The 18,811-nt window shown below is 37.0% G+C and overlaps 1 protein-coding gene across 1 annotated transcript in view; it reads left to right on the top strand.

The window, feature by feature from the left end:
• Nucleotides 1-18,811, top strand: part of MYCBP2 (MYC binding protein 2) — a 272,440-nt gene that overhangs the window by 221,724 nt on the left and 31,905 nt on the right. The window contains exons 56-65 of the mRNA XM_027116051.1: nucleotides 3,167-4,810; nucleotides 5,786-5,955; nucleotides 6,950-7,194; nucleotides 9,183-9,350; nucleotides 11,402-11,559; nucleotides 12,732-12,931; nucleotides 13,780-13,929; nucleotides 15,214-15,374; nucleotides 16,432-16,588; nucleotides 16,758-16,982. Coding sequence (XP_026971852.1) covers nucleotides 3,167-4,810; nucleotides 5,786-5,955; nucleotides 6,950-7,194; nucleotides 9,183-9,350; nucleotides 11,402-11,559; nucleotides 12,732-12,931; nucleotides 13,780-13,929; nucleotides 15,214-15,374; nucleotides 16,432-16,588; nucleotides 16,758-16,982 — 3,278 coding nt within the window. The remainder of the gene's footprint in view (nucleotides 1-3,166; nucleotides 4,811-5,785; nucleotides 5,956-6,949; nucleotides 7,195-9,182; nucleotides 9,351-11,401; nucleotides 11,560-12,731; nucleotides 12,932-13,779; nucleotides 13,930-15,213; nucleotides 15,375-16,431; nucleotides 16,589-16,757; nucleotides 16,983-18,811) is intronic.

Raw genomic sequence — 18,811 nt, forward strand, 5'->3', positions numbered from 1 at the left:
CTCATCTCTGTCTCACAAACTGAAGGGTGGGTATGCGTGCCTTCACGGATGGGCCATTCTTAATAAACCTAGGAGGTTTCAAGAAAGAAGTTTTAGTTCACCTCAGTCATTTTCATCTCATTCCATTTAAGATTAAAGTTTATAGTTTTATTTAAAACTTGATATTTTGGGGTAATTTGTGATGTATCTGTTCAATATTGTATTGATTATCCTAATTGATATGCCTGTTTACTATATGTAGGTTAAATAGAACTCTTGCTTAATTTCAAACCTATATGAGATATTAAATAAAATAAGTATGTAGAACTAAATGCCTTTGGGGAATTGTAACACCATTATTACCAGAGCGAGGTGGTACATGTGTAAGCCGTAAAGCACATTGTGATCTGTAAGAATAGAGTATCTCATGTGACAGGTTAGTCTTCAACTCATTTTTTCTGTTAGGTAATGTAAAAATCATTTTCCTGTTTTAGTTTTTTTATGAGAAACAGTTTGATAATTAAATTCTTTAGTTTACCTTACCTTTTCAGGGCTGTCCTGTCTGGCATGAGTCTTCCTTGTAGTATTTTCTTAGCTGCTTAGTTTTAATACTTTAAACTTAGAAATGTTTAAACTATTGACAATTGATAAAATGCCAGACGATTTTAAAATATGCTCTGATGTTATAAAATACTGTAGATAACCTAGTCACATATTTTTGTCTTAGTGTAATGTTTAATTAAACATTTAAAATCTTGTATTCCTAGAAATGAGTAAAACAGTTTTACATTTCTTCTTTGTACAGTTGACAGTGATACTATATAATATTGTAGTATAATTATAGAACCTGATCTCTGTAGTATATAGTCTTGTGTAACCTGATATATAGTATATACTATGGCATATCATATTACAGTAGAGTATTATATTATGATTATATTATAGGGTGGTATTATATAACCTTTTATTTATAATTTTGGCATAAAAAATATGCAGGTTATTAATGATACCTAATATTTAATATTTTTACTAATCTGTTTGAATGTACTAAATTTTTATCCTGTCCTGTATTATTTTTTCTTTAGAAACTTTTGAGATTAAAACGTGTCCATTATTGCTTAAACTTACATATGATAAACGTTAAACAAAATTAAGTGATGAATGTGAAAGTTTTTACGATCTAAAGCTTTTTAACAAATTGTGTTGATATTTATTGATACTTAAAGCAGCCACATGACCATTTTTAGTAATACTTACTGCACGCCTCAAAACTTTTGAAACCCAAATGAAGAAGATGAACATCAGTTAGTTAGTATGTGGGTTTACCACACTTAACTAACTTGACGTATTTGTTTTTTAAAAATATATGAAATATATTTTGGAAAAGTAAATTTTTTCAGCAGGATTTAATTGTAATCTGACATCTTGGGAAGAAATAATTTTGCATTATTTATGTGCCTAGACTCCAACAGGTATTCAGCTGTCACCACTTACAGATCTGAAAAAAATATTCACCATTACTTGAAGCATAGAGATAAGGTATACAGCTGCCCATACTCTCTGGCCCTCTCTATATAACAGACATTTTTGCTAGCGTATGACAGGTGGTGTACCTGATATTCAATTCAAACAGGTGGTGTACCTGAAGATTCAATTGTTTAGCCAGTCACAGTGGAGATTTCCTTTATGAGGAATTGTGCATCATTAATTACAAAGCAAACCTCTTTCAATTCACGAATTAATCTTGTATAGAGAGGGGTGCCAAATATTAAAGATTTACTGCTTATTTGTCTAGATTCAGCATTATGTATGGTTCAGCTCATGAAATAAATGTGATGATGAAGGCATTTCCAGCTGTCAGAGTAATAACGAAAGCTAGTGCTCCAGACATCAGTCACTCCAAATTAGTGGCCAGGACTAAGCTGATGCTTGATTCTACCAAATACAGTACATTGGTTTATAAAATCTGACCCTCACACAACAATGGCTACTGTCGCCTCTGCCCTGTGGCCATGGGAGCCATAAAAGTAAAAAGTGAGTTTTCAGAGAATCTGAAGATTTGTGACTAGCAGAAGGGAAGGAAACTAAGAAAATAGGAATTTGTTTGCTCATTTAACAAAAACACTTACTATGCTGACACTTACTATGCTGACCCATTCTTGACATTACATCAGTGGAGTGTAGTAATGAGCAAAAATACCAGCCCTTGCAGGCCTTCCGTGAGGAGGCAGATGCCATGGCAAAGCTCTCTTGACGTATAGGTAACTAGGCTGTGACTCTGCACACACACACACTGCAAGCAAGCCGCAAAACACGTTTCTACTTTATCCACATTTGTTCATATCCCTGTAAAAAGGAAAAAGAAAGAACTACAATGTAACCAGAGTCATCTCAATTTACTAAGTATCCTTTTTCAAAACATATAAATGCTTCTAGCAAGGTCTATGGATTTTCAGTTTTTCATGTCACTTGAATCACTTCAATCAGGTTACTTTCCTCCTAACCAATGAACTAGTATCACTTGCACTGAGGGTAGAAGTTTTGATTTTAGGGAGGAAAGATAATCTTGAAGGTTGTACCACGGATTGACAGCAAAGACAACCTGACTCTAATGCCTCAAAGGAAAGCATGAAGTAGTAGGAAGGAGAGACACTGAATGAGGGCCAGGATGCCAAAAACAAGTGGTGCTCATGTAGGAACATCTAATGCTTTGCCTAGGAAAGAGCGAGATTATTTTTCTTTTTATCCTTTTTGTTTCTGTTATTCTCCTGACTCCTTGTTGAAAGGCCCCGGAATTCAGACCTGTAATTCTAATTCTGAGGATCCCCCCATTTTTCTTCTTCAAGCTCTGAGTTCTAACCAGCTAAACTTATGAACTAAGCTTTTAGAACATAACCTCTTTACAGATAACAGACTGCCTGCATTACCTGTAATTAAATAATAGCTTTAGGGCATTCATACATTAATTATAAATTATTCTAATCCAAACATTAGAATATTAGAATTATAAAATGATGTGATTGAAATTTGACGAGAATTCCCCCTTTTTTCTTTATTCTTGAAGTACTTTTGTCTGTGACAAGCAATACAAATTTTTTTAGCTATGTTTTTAATTTCATTGTTTAGTGTAAATCATCAGTAAGTTATAATTATATTAACAAGTTTCACTATGAAATGGACCATACAGGTGACCGAGGGACTATCTCAACATCTTCTAGACCCGTCTGTACATCAGGAAAATCAGAACTGTCCTCCAAACACAGCAGAACACTGAAACCCGATGGACGTATGAGCCGGACTACCGCTGACCAAAAGAAGCAGAGGGGTACGGAAGGGCTGTCGGCTAGTGAATCTCTCATGTTGAAATCCGACGCTGCAAAGTTGAGGTCAGATTCTCACAGTAGGTCATTATCCCCCAACCATAACACCTTGCAGACACTAAAATCTGATGGGAAGATGTCTTCTAGCTTCAGAGCCGAATCCCCAGGACCAGGTTCTCGGTCATCATCTCCTAAGCCAAAGACCCTCCCAGCCAGCAGGTCTGGCGCATCCAGTGCTAGCTCTACACGTTCCTCCTCGCCTCACGATAAAAGTCTACCTCAGAAAAGCACTGCTCCTGTTAAGACGAGACTGGATCCTCCTCGGGAACGTTCCAAATCGGACTCTTACACCCTTGATCCAGATACCCTCCGCAAGAAGAAAATGCCCCTCACAGAGCCATTAAGGGGACGATCAACATCACCGAAACCAAAACCAGTACCAAAGGATTCTAAAGACTCCCCTGGATCCGAAAATAGAGCTCCTTCTCCCCACGTGGTACAAGAAAACCTCCACAGTGAGGTGGTTGAAGTCTGCACTTCAAGTACTTTAAAAACGAATAGCCTAACAGACAGCACCTGTGATGAAAGCAGTGAGCTTAAGAGTGTGGATGAAGGTCCGAATAAAGTTCATTTCAGCATAGGAAAAGCACCACTGAAAGATGAACAGGAAACGAGAGCATCCCCCAAAACAAGTCGGAAATGTGCTAATAGGCACACCAGGCCCAAGAAGGAAAAATCCAGCTTCCTCTTCAAAGGAGATGGATCCAAACCTTTAGAGCCAGCCAAGCAAGCCATGTCCCCTTCCGTGGCTGAGTGTGCCAGAGCCGTCTTTGCCTCTTTCCTGTGGCACGAAGGCATAGTACACGATGCAATGGCTTGTTCTTCTTTCTTAAAATTTAATCCTGAACTTTCCAAAGAACATGCTCCTATAAGAAGTAGTTTAAGCAGCCAGCAGCCTTCAGAAGAAAAGGAAACCAAATTAAAAAATAGACACTCATTAGAAATATCATCTGCACTGAATATGTTTAATATTGCACCTCATGGACCAGATATATCTAAAATGGGTAGTATCAACAAAAATAAGGTATTGTCTATGCTTAAGGAACCTCCTCTGCATGAAAAATGTGAAGACGGGAAAACCGAGGCCACTTTTGAAATGTCCATGCATCACCCAATGAAGTCTAAGTCTCCTCTTCCCCTGACTCTGCAACATTTAGTGGCTTTTTGGGAAGACATCTCTTTGGCTACTATCAAAGCAGCTTCCCAGAATATGATTTTTCCAAGTCCTGGTTCTTGTGCAGTCCTTAAAAAGAAAGAGTGTGAGAAAGAGAACAAAAAGGCCAAAAAAGAAAAAAAGAAAAAGGAAAAGACAGAAGTTCGGCCCAGAGGTAATTTGTTTGGTGAAATGGCCCAGCTGGCGGTAGGAGGACCAGAGAAAGACACCATCTGTGAGCTCTGTGGAGAGTCACATCCATACCCAGTGACATACCACATGAGACAGGCTCACCCAGGTAAGTGATGTTATTGAATATATGTAAGTACTTTGTGTAGAAAAACAAATTAGGTCACTTTGACTTAAGCGGTTCCATGAATTATGTTAAAGTACAGGGAAACGTTTGCCCAGAATTTATAGTGTCTTACAATGTAATTTTTAAAGTGCTTTATCAATACAGTATAGGGTTCATGAAAAATAGGTAAAGAAATCTAATAGTATGGGGGTAAGGCAGTCTAGTACTATTTCATTTTAATGTATCACATTCTAAGATATTGTTAACTTTTTAAATATTTTATGTGTTACCCAAGGGATGCTGTTAAGGTGTCTCACACAATAGAAATAAGGACGTGTCCGTTCACACAATAGAAATAAGGACATGTCCATACACACAGGAAAGATTGCAACATTAGGTCTCCTTTGATTGTATTGTTTTCCTGTCCAGAATTGCAAATTCAATTAGATTATACTGATTTCTTTGGGCTTCCTGTGGAAGAGATATTAACTGTTTCATCAGAAGACAGTTTTATGTTTTAGGTAAATGTAACGATTTCTGTAACAATTAATATTCCAAAATTCACTTATTATGGATTTGGGTAAATGTTTTTCTCTTCCTACATATTACACTGCAACCTTTTGTAAAATACATGATTTGTAAAATATATTATTCTCACAGAGTGTTTTATACCTAATACCTGTCTTCTCCAGTTTTTTTAGCGTACTTAAGTAAATCTAAATGTACCCATATCTTAACAGTTCTTCTCATCTGCCTGTATAGAGTATCCTCAGTATTTTAGGCATCGTTTACTTGATTACTTTTGGTTACACCTGCAATTTTGCTGATATAATTAACAGCCCAGGTGGCGGTTAGATATTTGCTTCAGTATTTTGCTTACTTTGAGAAGGAACAGCCATCATTTATGTACAGGTGACAAGGAGCAAACTATTAAGGACACTTAAAGTGTTAAATTTTTATTTATGTTCTTACTTCAAGGTTGTGGCCGGTATGCTGGTGGACAAGGTTACAATAGCATTGGGCATTTTTGTGGAGGATGGGCTGGTAACTGTGGTGATGGTGGCATAGGGGGAAGCACGTGGTACCTGGTGTGTGATCGCTGTAGAGAAAAATACCTCCGTGAAAAACAGGCTGCTGCAAGGGAGAAGGTATTTTTATTTTGTTCTGGCTGTGCTGTTAGTGATAAGGATAAACCTTATAAAAGTCTCTTTTTATGATCATATTATCAGACAACTCCACATAATTGATATTAAAGATCAGCCGTTATAACAGGAATAATATATAAATTTAATTTATGTACCAGGTCAGCTGTTTTTAATTACAAAAACAAACTATATCTTGGGATAACACAAAAACAACTCTCCTGTAGCATACATACCTTATTGACAGATGTTTACTGCGTAATTCTGTATTATTAATTTGTCTGCTATTCTACACATGTATATAGGTTTCCCTCTTCACCTTTATCTCTCTTAACTTTCTCTTTTTCCTTTTCTTTTTCTACTCTTTATCTCCTCTCTCTTTTTCTTAATCCTTAATTACGTTGAGGACTCTGGAAAGTCAGGATCATTCACACTAGTGACACACCTAGCTAAAAATATTTGCCAAATATACACACGCACGCACACACAGATTATTTACTCTTTATTTTTATTTATTTTTATTTTTTTGCGGTATGCGGGCCTCTCACTGTTGCGGCCTCTCCCGTTGCGGAGCACAGGCTCTGGACGCGCAGGCTCAGCGGCCGTGGCTCACGGGCCTAGCCGCTCCGCGGCATGTGGGATCTTCCCAGACCGGGGCACGAACCCATGTCCCCTGCATCGGCAGGCGGACTCTCAACCACTGCGCCACCAGGGAAGCCCCTATTTACTCTTTTATTTAGATAACTACATTTAGATTTTACTGCTTAGGTTTTTTAACTTTCCCAAGGAAAGAGAAAAATGTAGTTTGCATTTGATATAAATTAGTTTTAATAAGTTCAGGGGAAGCATGAAGTGAATGTTGTTTTTGGGAATCACTATTATGATTTTAAAGCAGTTCTACAGTGTTGAATAATTTTTATTGGAAACTCGAAATATTTAGGTTAAGAAATTTAAAATTTGAGTATAAGTAGGAAAAGATCCGTACAAATTTCCTTTCCAGGTCAAACAGTCTAGGAGGAAGCCAATGCAAGTCAAGACGCCTCGTGCCTTGCCCACTATGGAAGCTCACCAAGTGATTAAAGCCAACGCCCTCTTCCTGCTGTCCCTGAGCAGCGCGGCCGAACCAAGCATTCTGTGTTACCTTCCTACAAAGCCATTCCAGTCTCAACTTCCCAGCGTGAAAGAGGGCATTTCTGAGGATCTTCCGGTTAAAATGCCTTGTCTCTACCTGCAGACATTAGCTAGGTAATATCACTCGGCTGTTGTTTTTTTAAAATCACTTTGGATTAACAGCTACTGTTTAATATCATGCCCTGAATTTCCACACTACAGTACATATTGTATACAGTAAAGTGACCTCCAGGAATTTATTTTCTGAGTTGCCTTAACTCAGAAATATGACTGGTAGAGGTATAAACTTTAGAGTAGTAGGTATTTGAAAAAATATGTAAATACTATGTTGATTTGTATTATTATTAATACACAGTATGTCTTAGTAAGACTTCAGCTATCTTTTACTCTTTGGTAGGCAGACGTCAGTGTGTTAATAGTGGGAAATGCTAAAATGGAAATAAACCGATATTTGCTATCCAAAATCTTTCATTTTTCAAATTATTAATTCTGTTAGCGTTTAAATGTTGGTTAGCTGAGTACCAGCTTTGTGTTACACTAAGATGAATATAATAAAATCCTGACTTCGTGTGTTCACACTCTGGTGGAGACAGATGTGTAAAGGAAACATTTAAAATGTTACGTGAGGAGCACTTATGATAGAAGTGTGTATAGAATACTGTCATAGCATAAAAGGTAGAGAGTACATGAATCTTGCCAAGGAAATAAGGAAAAGTTTCCCAGAGGATCTGACATTTTAGCAGTCTTGAAGGATAACTAGAAATCAATCAAGCAGGAAATGAGAGGAAAGCAATTCCTGACATAAACCACATATGTGAGGACACAAATGAAATAGCATTACCCATTTAAGGAATACAGGCTTATTAAAGTATTGGTTACCAGGAGAAATATATGAAGTGTTGTTTCCCAAGACCAGGTAATGCGTGGCTCTGTGGCCCATGCTAAGGTTGGATTTTATCCCACAGAGGAAACAGTGGATAAAGAAGAATTTTAAACAAGGAAATGCGTGAACTGGTTTGCAGTTGGAAGATCACTCTGCTGCTAATGTGGAAACTGGATCAAAGGGCATAAGTGAAGATGGAGAAAAGCCTGTTAACAGTGTACTGTTTTTCCTATATTGGGCTTTGCTGGTGCAACCCATATGTTCATGCATTGTACACTGATACTCTAAAACAGCCTTTCATAGGCCAAATTCAGATTTTTTTCATCAGCTGACAAATGAAGATTTCTAGAAATTGCCTGCTGCCGTGGCTTACTAACCAACAGTTCCATTTTGAGAAGCAGAGTTATGTAGTTTCTTTGTTTGTTTTTGTACTTATTATTCAGTAAAACGAGTGGGAAACAAAAATGAAAATGTGAGACTAAGTACATTTGGGACTGCGGAGGAAATCATCAGGAATGCCGAGTACAGCAAGCCTTCAGCTTCAGTCACCTGTTTACTGTACTTAGGCTAGTACCTCTCTGTTCCAGTTTGAAAAGGATAGAATCAAATGGTAAAACATGTAAAAAATGCTGGCATACTCTAATTATGGATTTTATATTTTTAGCCCTATGGGGAATCGATATCCCTCTAACCCATGGAACATTTCATATATCTAATCTTTTTCAAATTTCACTCTTAAAAAAAAAAAAATGGTCACCGCCTGTGCTTTAGCGGTCCATGCAAGAAATGTCATGCGCCTGAAGCAAGGCAGTGATGATGGGGAACAAGAAGGGGAATAGTGAGAGGGAACCTGGTATCCACAGGCCTAAGTAACTGGTCGTGGTCGAGGGCTGAGCCTGCTGTGACACCGAGATACTTCAGTGTAAGGCACTTGGGTAGCTGGTGGGATCACTCACTAAAGCTAGAAGATGGAAAAGTTCTAAAAAGCAAAGAAAATAAATTCAATTTTGGATTTGAAATGTTTATGGTACCAGGAATATCTATGTGTGAAATTATCAGACTTTTATCTCCTTTGGCTTACATCTACAACTCTTTTAATACTTTAATCCTCAGTTACAGACTTAATGAGTTGCTTTTACTTTTATGAAGGAGATTAAAAATAGAAAGTTATCTGTATTGCCATCATACTTTTTAAGTTATTGGGTTTAATTTAATGCAGGCATCATCATGAAAATTTTGTGGGTTATCAAGATGACAACCTATTCCAGGATGAGATGAGATACCTGCGTTCAACATCTGTACCTGCCCCGTACATATCAGTAACTCCTGATGCGAGTCCTAATGTATTTGAAGAGCCAGAGAGCAACATGAAGTCCATGCCACCCAGGTATTTGAGTCATTGTCTTTCTGGTGAGTCCAGTGTTTGGTGGAAGAAAGACTGTAAGCTAGAAGAGAATGCTCTAGAAGTTCTTTCATACATACCTCCATCTCGGGAAGGAAGTTGTGTCAACTCTGCTAACTGTTAGAGCAGTAAGAAAAAGCATGCATTCATGAATCAGGTAAGGTCCTTGACAGCAGAGGCAGATCCGGTTGGAGAGAAAAGATCAACTAGTGCAGTAATAAAGGATTCCATTTCCATTGTGTATTATATCATTTAATGCTGTAGTAAATCAGACTAGACAAAGGTCACTTTGAGGCAGTACTTAGAGAAGGTTTCATGGGAGAAGTAGCACTAAAAGTAGATCTTGAGCTTCTTGGATTATTACTTGCACTGCTCCCCCCCACCCCGGCCCCACCCTACCCCCTTATAGTATCAGAGTAAAGGGCTTCTTGAAAACTGAAGAGAAGCATATATATATATATATATATATATATATATATATATATAATGCAGAAGGAAGCAGGGTACCACTGAGAGTTTTTAGAGGAGGAAAGACATGGTACAAATGCAGAAATAGTCTCACAGTTGTCAACTGAGAAGCTGAACATTTCAATCAAAGATTTCAGCTGTGTGTGTGGAACCCGATTGTGTTGGCAATGGTTGTTAAAGACAGATGGGTAAAGGAAATATTTTGGAGGAAAAATCAGTGTGACTTGTTGAGTGACTGGATAATGAAAAGGATCAGTTTAGGATAGAATCAAGAGTTCAGGCATGAGTAACTGTGAACATGATGTCAGTAGAAAGGAAACCTTTGGGTTTTCTTGTGTTGCTTCAGTTTCTTCACAAGCTTGATCAAAAATTTTATAAGAACAAGTCATTATTTTTTAGGTTGTACAACAATTTTTTACATTGATAGATAAAACTTCCTCTAAAAACAGAAAAGATGTCTTGTGCTTTATAGTAACACCATATAGAAAGTGAATTAAATTAACATATCCCTATATTCTGGTCATTCTGGAGCCAAACAGCGGAAACTGACATCCAGGCACCTTTACCCCAGTTAGTTATGTGCAACATTTATCATCTGTTCAAACGAGATGTGCACACACTTCAGCAGTGAGGAAAGAAAATGGCCAGGGCGTTAGCCACTTACTAGAAAGTATATAAGCTTTACTGAGGGACATAGGATTTTAAACCTGGCTTGAATGATGGAAAAGAAACAATTCTAGAACTCAGGGTGAGAGCGAAAATAGCCCAATATGGAATGAGGTGACAGAGAAAAGAATACATGAAAAGAATAGTTTATAAATTTGCCTTAGAAAGTAAAGAAAGGTATTTCTCTTTTTTATAAAATGTCTCAATAAAGGAAATTATATAACCATCTTAATACTTTTTCAAGTGTTTTTTAATGCTGCTATAGTAAATAGAAAATTGTTGGTTTCCTAAAGCCCACATGAAAACCATTGAGTTCTCATATGGATGTAAGTATAATATAACTGACACTGGAATTCAGTTTGTCACCTCTCAGTACACTTTGGTGCAGCCGTGCTCTGGATAGGGCTTTGGGCAGCACCCCCAAAGAATGAGAAACCTCATAGAACACTCAGCGCCAAAGGAAAATTGCGTCCTTTCACTTTCCATTTTATTAGGTCTCTGTATGTACATATCCATTTTCTTTCTATTCAGTGCTGTTATGAATATATCTGCCTGATTTTCCTGAATATCATGACACACGTCTTCCACCACGGTGCTTTTGATTCTGAAAGGAGCTTAGAACATTTGAAGCCTTTTCTTCTTTTTCATTTGAAATGCAAAGTAGATTTAAGAAAACTAAAAGTTTTAAGATGCAGTTCTGAAATCAGTCAAAATGTGGCTACATTTGGAAAGATCAAATTATGATTTAGAGAGGGATTATCAAGTTGGCTTTGAATTTGTATTCTTCCACATGAAATACGGGTTCCCGTATTTGACTACACTGTTAAAAACTAAATAAATATAGTTGTCACGTCATTCACTTTTTCTCTTGAGTTTTTATCCGTCATCTGTTCTATCTGCAGTTTGGAAACCAGTCCCATAACTGATACTGATCTTGCCAAGAGAACTGTCTTCCAAAGATCATACTCAGTTGTTGCTTCTGAATATGATAAACAACACTCCATTTTACCTGCACGAGTTAAAGCCATTCCTAGAAGAAGAGTTAACAGTGGAGACACTGGTAAGTATAAAATAAAAAAAGATTGAGTGATCCAAATGGTTTTATTTGTAGATATTTTTTAAAATCTATTTTTTTTAATTTATTTAATTTATTTATTTATTTATTTTTGTGGTACGCGGGCCTCTCACTGTTGTGCCCTCTCCTGTTGCGGAGCACAGGCTCCGGACGCGCAGACTCAGCGGCCATGGTTTACAGGCCTAGCCGCTCTGCGGCATGTGGGATCTTCCTGGACCGGGGCACGAACCCGCGTCCCCTGCATCAGCAGGCAGACTCTCAACCACTGCGCCACCAGGGAAGCCCTAAAATCTAATTTTTGAAGGCAGAGGAATGGATTAATTTTAAATTGTGGTAGACATTCCTTTTATGTGACTTAGCCATAAATGTGCCTCTCTAAATTTCACATCTCAGTTGGAAGAGACACCCAGAGATCATCCAGTGTTATTTAAGAATAAATTGACCTTTAAAGTACATTACTTGTTAGATATCTAAGCCAAATATTGCTACCATTCTCCCTTCCACTAAGCTTCAGTGAACCAGCAGTTTCAATGACTTAACACTTTCACAGTGATCTTCCCACTCGCAATAGAAGCTTTTAACTCCTGTAGCTACTACCACTCCAATAGATAATAAAAACTGGGGATATGGCTAGCTCTTAATCAGTAAAAATGTTAGATAATCTGGACCAATTGGTATCAACAGCCTCCAACTAGGGCTGATTGATTCTGTCTCAAGAATAAAGAGGAAAAAAAGGATAATGTGTTAATGATTTATCAGGCCGACCACTTACTAAATGAAGATCTGACCTAATATTTATAGGTAAATAATTATGTATCTTATTGAAGATCTTCAAGGAAAATATTATTGAGGATAAATCAAATATTAATGATTTATAGGTTCATTTAACAAGTATTTTTGAGCTCTTATTGAAGTAACATTTGTTATAAAGCAGTCCTGTAGAAAATGATGGGGATAAGATGTAGATTCCATTTAGGGAGAAAATAAATCACTTCGTGTGGACTTTAGATTCAGACCTGCAAAAATAAAAACAAAAAAACTGCAAAGACTCTAAAGTGAATAAGCTAGATACTATTCATTAATATCACCTTAAATACGTTTATCATATGTATTACCTATAAAAGTTAATAATTTTCTTTTTTTTTCCCTTTAAATAGAAGTTGGTTCTTCCCTCTTGCGACATCCATCTCCTGAGCTTTCCCGGCTAATCTCAGCCCACAGCTCTCTTTCCAAAGGAGAACGAAATTTCCAGTGGCCAGTTTTAGCCTTTGTTATACAGCATCATGATCTGGAAGGTCTTGAAATAGCAATGAAACAGGCCTTAAGGAAATCTGCTTGTCGAGTTTTTGCTATGGAGGTAAGAATACATTAATAGGATTATTGATTCATTCATCATACAGTTCATGTGATGATTCTATTTAATGATGTACTTTTCTACCAAACAGAAATTGTGACAAGTTAAGAGACTTCAGTGAATAGAAAATACCATGTTCACAATAAAATTAAACTCAAGTTTATGAATAGAAATGAATTTAGAGTTTCATAGTTAAGTGCTCTAAAAAACTTTATTTCTGCATTGCTTCATTATTTGAATCCTGATAATATCTTTTTAAAAAAGCTTTTTGTAATCACAGAGTCTTTTCAGTTAGAATAATCCTGCAAAGGGGATGAAAAGTGCACTTTTGAGTTGTAAATTTAACAGTAATAACTTATTTGAGTCTCTGGAAATGGACTACTATATATCATAGACTTGTATATAATAAATTTTTTTCTTTATCATGGGTAGGAGGTAACCTGCCATTTCATCAGTGGGAGCAATATGAGTATATTTAAGTAAATGGTAGCTTGTGTAGAACTTAAGAAACATTCTGTGTTGATCCTGAATGCAAGTTGGAAAAAAAATGTGCATGGGTAAATTAATATGAAGACAAATTTTTGAAATAAAAAGTATTTTGGGAAAGTATTTTGGTATTGCATTTCATAGGTATTATTTTCCCTATTATTATTAATTTTTTAATTAGGCCCAAAATTATTGACTGTGTAAGTTCAGTGTACTTTCAGTGAAATGAAGATCAGACTTCCTAGTATCTTTCCTTAAAAGACTTAGTCCAGGAAGGTTCTTTGTTTCCGAACAAGAAAAGTTCTGCTATGTTCACTCGTATATTTTCTTTTTATCTTGGACTTATTTAACCATCATTTATTCAGGCTTTCAACTGGCTTCTGTGTAATGTCATCCAAACAACTTCTCTCCATGATATTCTGTGGCATTTTGTGGCATCACTGACTCCTGCTCCAGTGGAACCAGAAGAAGAAGAGGATGAGGAAAATAAAACAAACAAAGAAAATGCAGAACAAGTAAGTGAGGTTCTTGGTTTTTTTAATTGTCCATATTTTTATAGAAGAGTAGAACTACTTTCAGATAGTGCAGTAATTTTCATGAGGTCATTCACAGATTATATAACCTAAAGGCAGGAATAAAATTTCAGTGCTATGAGCAACATATTAACTATGCTGAGTGAAAGTCTTCTGTCTCCAAAAACGCTGTCAGTCAATTCTGATTTCTCCCTAGCCATCACTGTCTCGAAGCAGTCAACTGCAAGATAAACACTGTCACAGTGCAGTATAAGACAGATAAACAGGGCAACATTATTACAGAGAAGATCAGTCTACTTTACAACATTACTGTACAGTACAGAGAGTGAAAATGATACTGTGTAGGGACATGAAATTCAAAAACCTTTGGCTAGAAGGGACTTGTATTTTATAGGAGGCAGGCTGTATCATGGAAAAGCATTGAACTTGGACCCTGGAAGCCTGGATTCCAGCCCCATTTCCACCTCTGTAGCTGTGACTTGTGGGCCTCATTTCTATTTCTAGAATAAAAAAGTAGAGGACTAAATCCTCCATTTAAAAGACTGTCAGAATAGGCAGAAAAAAACAAAAGCTAGATACTGTTTATAAGCATCACATCTAAAACATAAGGATAGAGGAAGATTAAAAGTAGAAAAAGATATACTGGGTAAATATCAACCAAAATTAGCTAGTTGAACATCAGAAAAATACAGACTTCAAGACATAATTATTAGTAGGGATAAAGAGGCTTTCTACAAAATGATAAGAGTAGCTCTGTGTAGTTAATGTAGGTTTGTAGTTAATAATATAGCCTTTAAAGAAGTAAAAATCAACAGAGCTGCAAGTAAAAACAGAAAAAAACCACAATTACAATGTGAGATTATCACGCATTCACGAGAGCTGTCTACTCCTGTGTAACAAACCGCCCCAAAACCCAGTGGATGAAAACGCTTGCTTATTGGCTTACAGCTCTGTGGGTCAGCAATTTGGGTGAGGCTCAACTGAAGGGAACGGCTCATTTCTGCTAGTAGACTAGTGAGTACACTGGACTTGATACTCATATGTGGCATTTATTTGTTTGGTGATTTTATTTATAGGTGACCCTATCATTTTTTCCTTTAAAATAATACAAACATAATTAGTTAATCTTAACGGATGCCTTGGGTATGGTTTGATTTTGTTTACATTTCTGTTACATGAATATCCTTAAAGTATACATTTTTTGTATGGGGGGAAAATTCCTTCCAGCAGACAAATGGATCAACTTGCTTTCAATTTCTGTCTTAGGAGAAAGATACAAGAGTATGTGAACATCCACTCTCAGATATAGTGATTGCAGGGGAAGCTGCTCATCCTTTACCACATACATTTCACCGCTTACTTCAAACGATCTCTGATCTTATGATGTCTCTTCCCAGCGGCAGTTCGTTACAGCAAATGGCCCTGAGGTAATCTTATATCTAAGTATTGTTGGTACCCTGGAAAAGGGATTTTGTGGAGTAGTCAAAGCACAAAATGCTTGAAAGACCTCTTTAAATAGTAAGATAGGAAGAATACCTGCATTATGTGAATGGTGCCCCCCTCATGACTGTCATAATTTAGAATTGTCCTTCTTAGTTCGTGCCTGTTGGCCCCTCTGTAAAATGTGGATAATATACTACTTAGTCCTCTAAATTATCATAGTCTGTAACAGTCTTCCTCACTTTCCCCTCTTCTACCCGAAGTCACGTGTCTCAGTGCTACTCAACAGTACAGTCTTAAATGTCACAAAAAGGGAGAGGGAATGAAATCTCAAAAACAGAAATCAACATAGGATTTTGAATTGAAAAGAATATCAAGAGAAATAGAGCCTAGTCATATGCAGCCAATCCTAAAACTACATTGAAGAGCATCACCTCCTTTTAAGTCCAGACCTGCTGAGATTCAACATTACTTTTACATTGTGGACCTTGTCAGTAGAGCCAGGTACTAGACTACACATATAAATAAATCCTCCACTGATTTTTATAAGAAATAGGGTGAAGGAGTGATTTTGGCTACCCACATGCCTAACGATAAGACCAGCAGAGAGGAGATTTTGTTTCCTCCTCACAAGATTTTTGAAGTACAAAGTGTGTTATACTATGTGGGATTAGTATGGAATTGTAAGACTAATACATTTAAGAGGCTCTTATAGTTGGGGTAACACTTGTCTACAAAACTGATTTGTTACCTTTTTTGCTTCTGTAGCCTTGACCTTCATGTATCCAGTTTGAAAATGGGTGAACTTCCCTTAGAATTTATATTGTTCGAAAGAAATGACCTTTATTTCTCAAAAAAAAAAAAAAAAAGGAATGAATAAAAGCCAGTAGAAATAATTTTATTTCTTGAATTTTTAAAATTTGTATTTTTTGTACCTAGAGCATTAAGATTTCTTGAAATGTTAGCTACAGAGTGCTTTTTTCCAGGAATCCCTTAGAGGTTCCCGAAAAAGAATTTTTTAATGTATTACTTATGCCTTTTTAGATGCTGGAGTCTGAAATTCAAGCAATCTGATCACCAGTTCCTCCATCAGAGCAATGTCTTTCATCACATTAACAATATTTTGTCAAAATCAGATGATGGAGACAGTGAAGAGAGTTTCAGCATCAGCATACAGTCTGGCTTTGAGGCTATGAGTCAGGTCAGTAATTCAGCATTGTTAATACTCAACGATGTATTGAAGGAGAAACTGAAAATTACTTCTAAATAATTTGATTCTTGCTGCTATTTCTTATCTCATGTCAGTTCGTTTTATTATCATGGGAGATGTCCATTTGAGTGTTATAATTATGTATATTTGTTTCTGGTAGGAATTATGCATTGTAATGTGCTTAAAGGACTTAACCAGCATTGTTGACATAAAAACTTCTAGCCGACCTGCCATGATTGGCAGTTTGACAGATGGTTCCACAGAAACCTTCTGGGAATCAGGAGATGAGGATAAAAACAAAACCAAGAACGTCACCATCAACTGTGTGAAAGGAATCAATGCCCGCTATGTATCTGTTCATGTGGACAATTCCCGAGATCTTGGGGTAAGAAAGGAAACTTAATTTGTGGTTCGTTAGTTCTTTTCAGACCTTTATTTATCATCCAGTCTCATTTCTGAGTTTTAGTAAAGAGATTTTCATCTGGAATTCACCAACCAAACTATATTTTTATAGTTCTAAAATAAATCTTAAGTCTAAAAACAGATGAATATGACTGGGAGCACTGTGGAATACCACTTCTAAGAAAAGGTCTGATTACAAATATACCATGGCTATAGCTAAGCAATATAAATATCCGTTCCATGATTTTTTACCTCCATGCCCCCTGTTCAGGCTATTTCCTTGGCCTGGAAGTCCTCTCCTTAAACTCTGCTTTTCATAACCTTCCCAAATCTAAGACCCGATAGACACATCCTCTCCCAGTACCTCATCTATAAAAATTACTCTTTCTCTCCTCTGGGTTCTTTTTTATATTACTCTGATGGCACTTAATTCACTTTGACCGATAGTGTAATTAGCTTTCAGTTTTTAATCCTCACCCCCGGCCATCATGAGGGAATTGGGGGAAGTTCCTGGACTAACCTAAGTAATCATACTTTATGTTCTCCCTAGCTCTAGCTTGTCTACATGTTTCCACTGAATTGAGCACTCTTCTACAAAAAGCACTGAAGAGGAAAAAGCATCCTATTTACTTGAGTGTTCAGAGCCGAGAAAAAAGTAGCACCAACTACCAAACTCCCACGCTTTTACCCCATTCCTGGGGAAGAATACTTCTTGGGATTTTTTTCCCTCTGAATGGAAGTGGCTTGCTAGCAGATATAGTATTAATAAGTCCCCTTGGGCCATTGCTAAGCTGCTCTGATCCCATTTGTGTATTTCCTTTCCCAGGGACAGCCAAAGTGATGGGTTTGGGTCTCCTGTATGGAGAACGCCAACCACAGAAGTTCAGTGTGCAGTCAGAGCACTCCTTGCCATCCACGGTCACCCCAACTTCTGTCCATCAGCTCAGATTCAATAAGGAATAAAGGCTTAGCTAATATATCACAGCTTACCTCCTCTTGAGACACAACAGTCCAGTTGGTACAACTACTTTATCTTACTTGAAAGTCAGATATAACAAATCAAAACATTTTTCTGTCAGGAACTCACTGCTCAATGCAGTGTGTTATCTTTGATGCATGTTGTAAGCTAGGACACACTTTCCCTCAAAACAATGGTTGCACTCAATTTGACATTTTTGTCTTTTATGAGAGATAATCATGATAATATTCATTTTTAAAGCCCCAGTATGTATGCTGACATCAGCTTTTCTTTTAGGAAACCTCCTCTAATTTATATGCATCATTAAGACTTACATACCTCTGTGTCCCCACAGCCTGCCCACCACACTGCCATAAACACAGCACTTGTTGATTTGAATTGCATCAGCCTATAGCACTTAAAGTATGCAGCTCTCCAAGGAATTAGTATGTCTGTCTCTTTCTTGATGTGCTTGGCATAAAACTTACTCAAACTTAAGGTCTCTGGCTCTAGTACCAGTGTGACTCTTTTCAGTACTTAAAGGTATTGAGTTTCTTTTGATATTTTACTTTGTGTGTTAATGTTCCTTCCCTAGTTTGACAAGGATCTCGAGGGGATAGAACCCATCCCTCTCATATATCCTTCTCCAAGTCCCTAAGGCCGTCTGGGTCCATCGTGATACTCACAAGTATTTGTTGCCTAAGCTACCTGTCTTCCTCCTTTTTACAGCCGGAAACAATGAGAATAATGTGATAAAAATGGCACATGAGTAGCAAGGCAAGTTGCTGAAAGGCTTCATGATAAAGATAGAATTTAAATGATTAGACTTTGGATGAAAAGAGGGAATGCCAACC

This window comes from Aethalodelphis obliquidens, unplaced genomic scaffold, assembly GCF_003676395.1.
Source record: "Aethalodelphis obliquidens isolate GAN/ISIS:26980383/991018 unplaced genomic scaffold, ASM367639v1 scaffold15, whole genome shotgun sequence".
Taxonomy (NCBI): Eukaryota; Metazoa; Chordata; class Mammalia; order Artiodactyla; family Delphinidae; genus Aethalodelphis; species Aethalodelphis obliquidens.